Source organism: Hoplias malabaricus, unplaced genomic scaffold, assembly GCF_029633855.1.
Source record: "Hoplias malabaricus isolate fHopMal1 unplaced genomic scaffold, fHopMal1.hap1 scaffold_486, whole genome shotgun sequence".
Classification (NCBI taxonomy): Eukaryota; Metazoa; Chordata; class Actinopteri; order Characiformes; family Erythrinidae; genus Hoplias; species Hoplias malabaricus.
In genome coordinates this window covers 1-9,233 of record NW_027101124.1, presented here as the reverse complement: position 1 = coordinate 9,233, position 9,233 = coordinate 1, and the positions used below count along the sequence as shown (strand labels likewise).

At 38.8% G+C, this 9,233-nt stretch overlaps 1 protein-coding gene across 1 annotated transcript; it reads left to right on the top strand.

Annotated features, from left to right (window-relative positions):
- Positions 1–2,600: 2,600 nt before the first annotated feature.
- On the top strand, positions 2,601–9,184 carry LOC136684767 (uncharacterized). The gene is made up of 5 exons (XM_066659243.1): positions 2,601–2,698; positions 3,349–5,356; positions 5,521–5,649; positions 6,095–6,187; positions 8,856–9,184. The coding sequence occupies exons 2-5, from the start codon at positions 3,361–3,363 to the stop codon at positions 9,182–9,184; spliced, it is 2,547 nt and encodes an 848-aa protein (XP_066515340.1). The 5' UTR covers positions 2,601–2,698; positions 3,349–3,360.
- Positions 9,185–9,233: the final 49 nt, after the last annotated feature.

The following is a 9,233-nucleotide window of genomic DNA, read 5'->3' as shown; positions in this document are numbered from 1 at the left end:
TGCGTGCTCAGAACTGATCTAATGCATTTCTGAAGCCTGTTTTTAAAAAAAACAAAAAAGAAAAAATGTCTCTGTCCACTGTTAGGATTCTCTCTCTCTGCTCGCAGCAGAGAAACGGCATCTAGAGTTATTTTACACGAGAAATCTCTATACAATCTCTATGAAAAGTACAATTCGAGATGAGGATGATGCTCTGTGTCTGTTCCATAGGTGGGTAACACTGACTTATTTTTACTGTTTTGGATTTCTTAAGGTGGACTGTCCAAATTCAGGAGATGGCAAACTGCATGAAATAAAACACATACCGACATTATTACAAACTCTACAGCTCGAGTTACATATGGGTTTCTGTGGTAATTCAAATAGTGAAAGCAAGCTTACAGACAAGTCAAACTTCAGCTGCGTACTATCAGTTATTTTTCCCCAAACACACTGTTCCACCTTAAAAGACGCACAGCTTCTGAGTGTAAACAAACCAGAGAGAACAGCATTTCCCCACAATCGTAGACGTCCCCTTTTAATATCTAAATTGTCCTGAATTTGCATCGTACCAGACAAAGGGTGTGTGTCGGGTCCTAATTTTGCATCATGACGTGAACGATATTGCCAAAATGAAAGCTGTTGCTTCTCTTAGTCCTTATTGTTGTCATTTTGTTTTTTTCCCATGAGCAATGAAAGTAAGCAGCATGAAATGTCTGACTGGTCTTTGTCTCACACCTTGCAGGACAAAAACATTAACAAATCACCTGAAGGTCCGGATCTTTCGCTGATTTCTCATGAGCGGAGAGCAGAAATCATGGCAGCACAGGTAGAAATGGATTATCCATACACTCTATTTGGACAGCTATTTATAAACTAAGTTTAATAATAATATTAAATAACTGTCCTAATAATGATGCTCCAAGGCTTTTCTGGGGTAAAATGTTTTGACCTGAGGGAAGTCTCAAATGTCCTGACATTGGACTGTACCAGAAACGGGGTGTGTGTTGTGTCCTAATTTTACACCTTGGCGTAAATCACTTTGAATAAATTATTGTTGATCCTTGTTTTAGATTTTAATAGTCAGTTTTGTGGTCATTTTCTGTTATTGTTTTAATATTACTATGCCTATATTCATTTAGACTGACAGCAGAATCATGCGGCGCGCAAAGCTTGCCAAGTACGGTGCTGAACCTGAAACTTCTTTGGCCACCGAGGAGCCAAAAGTGGAGGCTACTGCTTCACAGGTAAAAAATGAACCTATATTCATATAATACTAAGCTAGGCATTTCAGTATTTCTTTCCATTAAGGGCTACTACATCAGTGCTGCCCTTACCCAACGATTGTCCTGACACCAAAATTCCAGCACTGTTTTGGGCTAAAATATCTTGGTGTAGTTAAAGGGGGCGTTCACGGTTTTAATCGAAACACACCTTTATTAATATACAACTCTGAGGATGTTTCCTCATCATTTGCTGCTTTTCAGTAGTTTTGCGTGCTCAGAACTGATCTAATGCATTTCTGAAGCCTGTTTTTAAAAAAAACAAAAAAGAAAAAATGTCTCTGTCCACTGTTAGGATTCTCTCTCTCTGCTCGCAGCAGAGAAACAGCATCTAGAGTTATTTTACACGAGAAATCTCTATACAATCTCTATGAAAAGTACAATTCGAGATGAGGATGATGCTCTGTGTCTGTTCCATAGGTGGGTAACACTGACTTATTTTTACTGTTTTGGATTTCTTAAGGTGGACTGTCCAAATTCAGGAGATGGCAAACTGCATGAAATAAAACACATACCGACATTATTACAAACTCTACAGCTCGAGTTACATATGGGTTTCTGTGGTAATTCAAATAGTGAAAGCAAGCTTACAGACAAGTCAAACTTCAGCTGCGTACTATCAGTTATTTTTCCCCAAACACACTGTTCCACCTTAAAAGACGCACAGCTTCTGAGTGTAAACAAACCAGAGAGAACAGCATTTCCCCACAATCGTAGACGTCCCCTTTTAATATCTAAATTGTCCTGAATTTGCATCGTACCAGACAAAGGGTGTGTGTCGGGTCCTAATTTTGCATCATGACGTGAACGATATTGCCAAAATGAAAGCTGTTGCTTCTCTTAGTCCTTATTGTTGTCATTTTGTTTTTTTCCCATGAGCAATGAAAGTAAGCAGCATGAAATGTCTGACTGGTCTTTGTCTCACACCTTGCAGGACAAAAACATTAACAAATCACCTGAAGGTCCGGATCTTTCGCTGATTTCTCATGAGCGGAGAGCAGAAATCATGGCAGCACAGGTAGAAATGGATTATCCATACACTCTATTTGGACAGCTATTTATAAACTAAGTTTAATAATAATATTAAATAACTGTCCTAATAATGATGCTCCAAGGCTTTTCTGGGGTAAAATGTTTTGACCTGAGGGAAGTCTCAAATGTCCTGACATTGGACTGTACCAGAAACGGGGTGTGTGTTGTGTCCTAATTTTACACCTTGGCGTAAATCACTTTGAATAAATTATTGTTGATCCTTGTTTTAGATTTTAATAGTCAGTTTTGTGGTCATTTTCTGTTATTGTTTTAATATTACTATGCCTATATTCATTTAGACTGACAGCAGAATCATACGGAGCGCAAAGCTTGCCAAGTACGGCGCTGAACCTGAAACTTCTTTGGCCACCGAGGAGCCAAAAGTGGAGGCTACTGCTTCACAGGTAAAAAATGAACCTATTTTCATATAATAGTAAGCTAGGCATTTCAGTATTTCTTTCCATTAAGGGCTACTACATCAGTGCTGCCCTTACCCAACGATTGTCCTGACACCAAAATTCCAGCACTGTTTTGGGCTAAAATATCTTGGTGTAGTTAAAGGGGGCGTTCACGGTTTTAATCGAAACACACCTTTATTAATATACAACTCTGAGGATGTTTCCTCATCATTTGCTGCTTTTCAGTAGTTTTGCGTGCTCAGAACTGATCTAATGCATTTCTGAAGCCTGTTTTAAAAAAAAAAAACAAAAAAGAAAAAATGTCTCTGTCCACTGTTAGGATTCTCTCTCTCTGCTCACAGCAGAGAAACAGCATCTAGAGTTATTTTACACGAGAAATCTCTATGAAAAGTACAATTCGAGATGAGGATTTTGCTTTTTATTGTTTTACTTTCAGCCTTGTTGCGTGCCTCATAAGAACAGAGCAGAAATTCTAGAAGCACAAATAGATGTTATAAGACAGGTTTGTTAGAAATCAGCTATAATGGGCTTTTTAACATTAACTATTGTGTTGAAAAATGAATTGTCTTTTAAGATAAGGCTCCAAACTTGTTTTTTTCATGGCTCAATAAACAATTATGGTTTCATTTTCATAGATTTTCACTAAAATGGATGATTCCTCTGACTACTCGCAGTACACGGATAGTGACGACGACTATGATCCACATGTAGATGGTGACCTTTCTGAGGCTTCTAGCTGTAGCACATCTGATTCTCAGAGTCATGTTTCCCACAAGAAATTAAAGAGAAACAAAGAGAAAGTCAACATAAACAACAGTGACCTCAAAATGAAATTATCCAAGCCACACAACAGAACCCAGAGTGAGGTCAGCAATGCAAGAAATAATGTCAGCACCTCAAATCTAATCTCTCTAACAGAAACAGAAAACAAGAGTTCTGTTCATGTAGCATCAATGCCATCCTCAAATACAGGCTGGAGATATAAGAAGCAGCAGTATTGTCTATATTGTGAGAAGCCATTCTCTAAAATTTCAAGGCATCTGCAGTATGTACATCGCAATGAGTCAGATGTGGCTAAAGCATTCAGCTTTGATAAAAAATCAAAAGAGAGGCGAGTGCGCCTGCGTTTGTTAATAAGCAGAGGAAATTTTGTGCACAATGCTGTTGTATCCAGTGAGGGTAAGGGTGATTTGGTGGCCTGTAGGAGACCTAAAAAACCTGCATTCACTCATGACTTTACACATTGCATCCACTGCCAGGGTCTGTATGCAAGAAAGTCACTTTGGAGGCACATTAGAAACTGTCCACAGAATTCCAGTATTAATGAGTCTAGCACTGGCAAAAAGCATGTGCAGTCACTCAGTTACATGGCATTTGCCCCTTCTCCCGATCTGTCCAAAGGATTTTGGAAAACAGTCGTATGCCAAATGAAGCATGATCAAATTTCTGATTTGATCAGGAAAGATAAATACATACTTCTGTTGGGAGAACAGATGTTCAACAAACTCAACCCAAGTTCCACAAAAAATGATTACATTCGACAAAAAATGAGAGAAGTAGGACGTCTGCTGTTTGAGGCAAGAACAATGACACCTATGAAGTGCATGGAAGATTTTGTATTGCCATCCAATTTCCCCCATGTCATCAAAGCAGTGAGAAGTGTTGCTGGACACTGTGAGGAAACAAATACATACAAGACTCCTTCACTCGCTCTAAAACTTGGCCATAGTTTAGCAAAAATTGCAACTTCTGTGGAATGCAATGCAATAATGGTGGGACAAGAGCAGCTTGCTCAGGATGCGCGAAACTTCAGAGTTTTGCAAGAGTATAAATGGAACGAATCAATCTCAGCTGCAGCAGGAACAACCCTCAATGAGGCAAAAATGAACAAGCCACAAATTTTGCCATTCACTGAAGATGTGAAGACGTTGCATTCTTTTTTAAAAACAGAGATGGAGAAATATAAGAATGCTCTGAAGGAAAATTCTGATGTCAAAAGCTATGCAAGCTTATGCAAACTGACACTTACCAGAGTCATACTTTTTAACAGAAGGAGGGGTGGAGAAACAGCAAGGTTGAAACTAGAGTCCTATGTTTCAAGAGAACAGTCACCAATTCACGAAGACCTGGCAACTGGGCTTAGCGATTTTGAAAAGAGTCTCTGTAAACATTTTCAAAGGGTGGAAATTCGTGGAAAGAGGGGCAGGATGGTGCCGGTACTGTTGACACCAGAGATGGTCAGTTGCATGGATCTCCTCATTGAGAAAAGAAGAATTTGTCAGGTACCAAGTGAGAATGTACACCTTTTTGCACGTCCAAATGCTCTCTCATCTTATCGTGGATCGGATGCTTTGCGTGAGTATGCAGAAGCCTGTGGTGCAAGAAATCCAACAGCTCTTTCATCAACAAAGTTACGTAAACAGATTGCAACTTTGTCAACAGTGTTAAATTTAAAAGAAAATGAAATGGATCAGCTTGCCAACTTTTTGGGTCATGACATTAGGATTCATCGTCAATACTACCGTCTGCCTGAAAGTACTTTGCAACTTGCTAAAATGAGCAAGCTTCTTATCGCAATGGAGAGAGGGGCACTGTCAGAAATCCAGGGTGTTCAGCTGGATGACATCGTAATTGATCCAAAAGGTAGAGGAACATAAAATTTATTTATAAAACTAGTATTTAGGAAGTGCAGTAAGATCAGGTCCAGTGGGTCATTTAATGTGATGATAATTTGGCAAAGTGAAATGTTTTTGATACTCCTGTATTTTGCAAGATCATTTTCACTAACCAGTTCTATACGTGATTAGATGAAATTGAAGACACTGATGCTAATACGTCAAGTGATGAGGCAGAGATAGAAGACCTTCCGGAAAGCCAGAGCCCAAGAGCTCCTCAGCCATCAACTTTAGAAAATCCACGCACCTCAGATCCAAATGGTAAGCTTAGGTTAACAAGTTGTATATTTGATAGCTGAGGCCAAAATTATATATTCAGTCTTGAGTGACTTTTTTTTTTTTTTTGTCTGATCTTTTTGTTTAACATATCTTCTTCCTCTCTGCCTGGTAAAGCACTCTGATGTGGTTGTTGCGTTCATACCTATTTTGACATTTCCAGATTAGTGTTTTTGGAGTAGGCTGTTTCATTGTGCTTGTGCATTGATCAGAATTATAGATTATATTGCACCATGAATTAAATTGGTTTTAACATTAAAAAAAGTATATGGTGTAACGCATTTGGCCAAATATAATGTATACTATAGTATGTGGCTTGCAGTTTTAGGATGGCTTTGAAATAGTCTTATTTTGTACAAGCACTATATTTAAAAGTTGTAGGCTGGTGATTTACATTAGTGTAAATTGTATGTATTTATTTTGTATTTAGATCAGCATAACAGAAAAGGAGAAAAGCAGAAAATCTCAGAATCCTTTTCTGACCAAAGTCATCTACAAGAACCAAGTTCAACACAAAGCAATGGTAAGGGAAAACAATCTTGCAATTTTATTTCTATGGCACATAGACCAACTGGTCACTTCATTGTCCTCCAGTTTTCTACACTCTGCCCATTCACCCAGTTCCACTGACCACACAGTAGCACTTTGTAGTTCTTCAGTTATTCTGAATATTTTTTACCCCCCTGTCCCTCAGCGCTCAGGACCCCCACAGAGCAGGTGTGATGTGGTGGTGGATCATTCTCAGTGCTGCAGTGACACTGACGTGGTGGTGGTGTGTTAGTGTGTGTTGTGCTGGTACACTGAACAAAAAAAAATGTAGTGACTCTGACTTTAAAGAAGCAATCTGTAATACGGACACGAAGCATTTAAATAAAAACTATAATACAGTGGGGAGAGCTCCTCCCCCTCCTCTTCAGACGTGAAGTTCGAGCAGTTGCCAGTTTGAGGAAAACTGAACGAACAAGCAAGAGACAAGAAGAGTGTGCCATAATCAACATATTTACACAGAAAAGTGTTCATCGATTCACTATAACATCTATATCTACGCAAAATAAGTGAACGTGGCCGTGATTTCCCTCCATTATACACATTTACTTATCTGTCCAAATCCACCTGAAATATTTCCACTAGACATGGCTGGTGTTACTTATCAACTTTCCTTTCCACCATAAATGTTGTTTAGGAGGCAGATCTTATCCACAATTTTTGTAGTCAAACATTTTGTTCCACCTTACATGTGTCGGTTTATGAGTCATATTGGCGTTATTCGCCAGGTTCTTGAATTCTGTTTCACCTTAAAAGCCGAAACTAGCGCTATAGCTTTTAAGCTTTTTGAAGCAACTGTTATTCCACTTTATCTGTTTAAAGCAAACAAACCGTGTGATGTCACTAAACATTTACCTACTTAAGGGGAGGGCAAAAATATAAAGAGCCACCACCATTTTCCCTGCATTTACAAGAAAGTAATATCTACACCACATTAAAATTTAGACTAGACAAGGCTGGTGTTATTTTCCCTTCAACCGTAATCATCAGTTTAAAAGGCAGATCCTTGCATCCTATTCACAATTTTTGTATTTAAGCGTTTAGTTCCACCTTAAATGGGTCTGTTTAAGAGTCTCCAGCTACTTATTGAATATTCATTTCCATCTTAAACAGCTATGCGAAGCTAAAGCTAGCGCTAGGTTTATAAACTAAACTTGTTTTGAAACACTTATTCCCGTCTTATCCATTTAAAACACACAACCAAGTAGAGCTGGGCGATATGGCCAAAAAAAATTTCATGAAAGAGTTTTCTATATTGATCAATCTCTATTTATTGTGATATTAACATTGTCACACTGTGACAAGGACATCCTTCTAAAATATAGACTGAATGCACCAATTGTTCATTACTATACAACATATATATGCACATATAGTATTCACATTACTCAAATTCACAAGGAAAGATTTCACTGGAACAATAACATTTCCTTACCACATAAATGTAATGATGTCTTTGTCGTGTTATTGAAACATTCTTATGGCATTACCTCCTCAAGCGTTTAAAGAAGCAAAAAGAGTAAAAAGATGAATTAACAAGAATTAAAAATAATAAATAAATAAATGAATGAACACTCCCAAGTGCTCAGCTATAATCATACTGCACGTAACCCATTAGAAGGCTTAGAACAGTGCTAGTAACAGTGGGAAAGCTAGAACATTTTCAGTTTCACACATTCATTCGTTCACTGCCTTTAACCTCGTATACAGTTCAGGGACGCGGTGGGTCCGGAGCATACCCAGGCGAGAGAATTCCATCCTTGGGGAATTTTTATTTAAAATTATTTTAATTATTTATTAATAATTATTTATTTTAAATTTAGCCTAATCTATACCAGCGGAGCCAGTAAAAAATTTGCGAGCAGAGAAAATAATTTTGTGTGAGGAAAACCACGTCAGGCAACGAACAGTGCTCTTGCAAACCGGAAAACATTTCCTATTATATTCATCATTACACACAGACTGATATTTCAAGTGTTTATTTCTTTTAATTTGATGATTATAACTGACAACTAATGAAAACCTCAAATTCAGTTTCTCAGAAAATTAGAATATTGTGAAAAGGTTCAATATTGAACCTGCTGCCACACTCTAATCAGCTAATTAACTCAAAACACCTGCAAAGGCCTTTAAATGGTCTCTCAGTCTAGTTCTGTAGGCTACACACTCATGTTGAAGACTGCTGACTTGACAGATGTCCAAAAGACGACCACTGACACCTTACACAAACAGAGGAAGACACAAAAGGTCATTGCTAAAGAGGCTGGCTGTTCACAGAGCTCTGTGTCCAAGCTCATTAATAGAGAGGCGAAGGGAAGGAAAAGATGTGGCAGAAGAAAGTGTACAAGCAATAGGGATAACCGCACCCTGGAGAGGGTTGTGAAACAAAACCCTTTCAAAAATGTGGGGAGAGTCACAAAGACTGGACTGCAGTTGGAGTCAGTGCTTCAAGAACCACCACACAGACATATGCAAGACATGAGTTTCAGCTGTCGCATTCCTTGTGTGAAGCCACTCTTGAACAAGACACTTGTCAGAAGTGTCTCGCCCCTGGGCTAAAGACACAAAGGACTGGACTGCTGCTGAGTGGTCCACAGTAATGTTCTCTGATGAAAGTAAATTTTGCATTTTCTTTGGAAATCAAGGTCTGGAGGAAGAGAGGAGAGGCACAGAATCCACGTTGCTTGAGGTCCAGTGTAAAGTTTCCACAGTCAGTGATGGTGTGGGGTGCCATGTCATCTGCTGGTGTTGGTCCACTGTGTTTTCTGAGGTCCAAGGTCAACGCAGCCGTCTACCAGGGAATTTCAGCACTTCATGCTTCCTGCTGCTGACCAACTTTATGGAGATGCAGTTTTCATTTTCAAAAAGGACTTGGCACCTGCACACAGTGCCAAAGCTACCAGTACCTGGTTTAAGGACCATGGTCTCCCTGTTCTTAATTGGTCTGAAAACTCACCTGACCTTAACCACATAGAAAATCTATGGGGTATTGTGAAGAGGAAGATGCAGTACACCAGACCCAA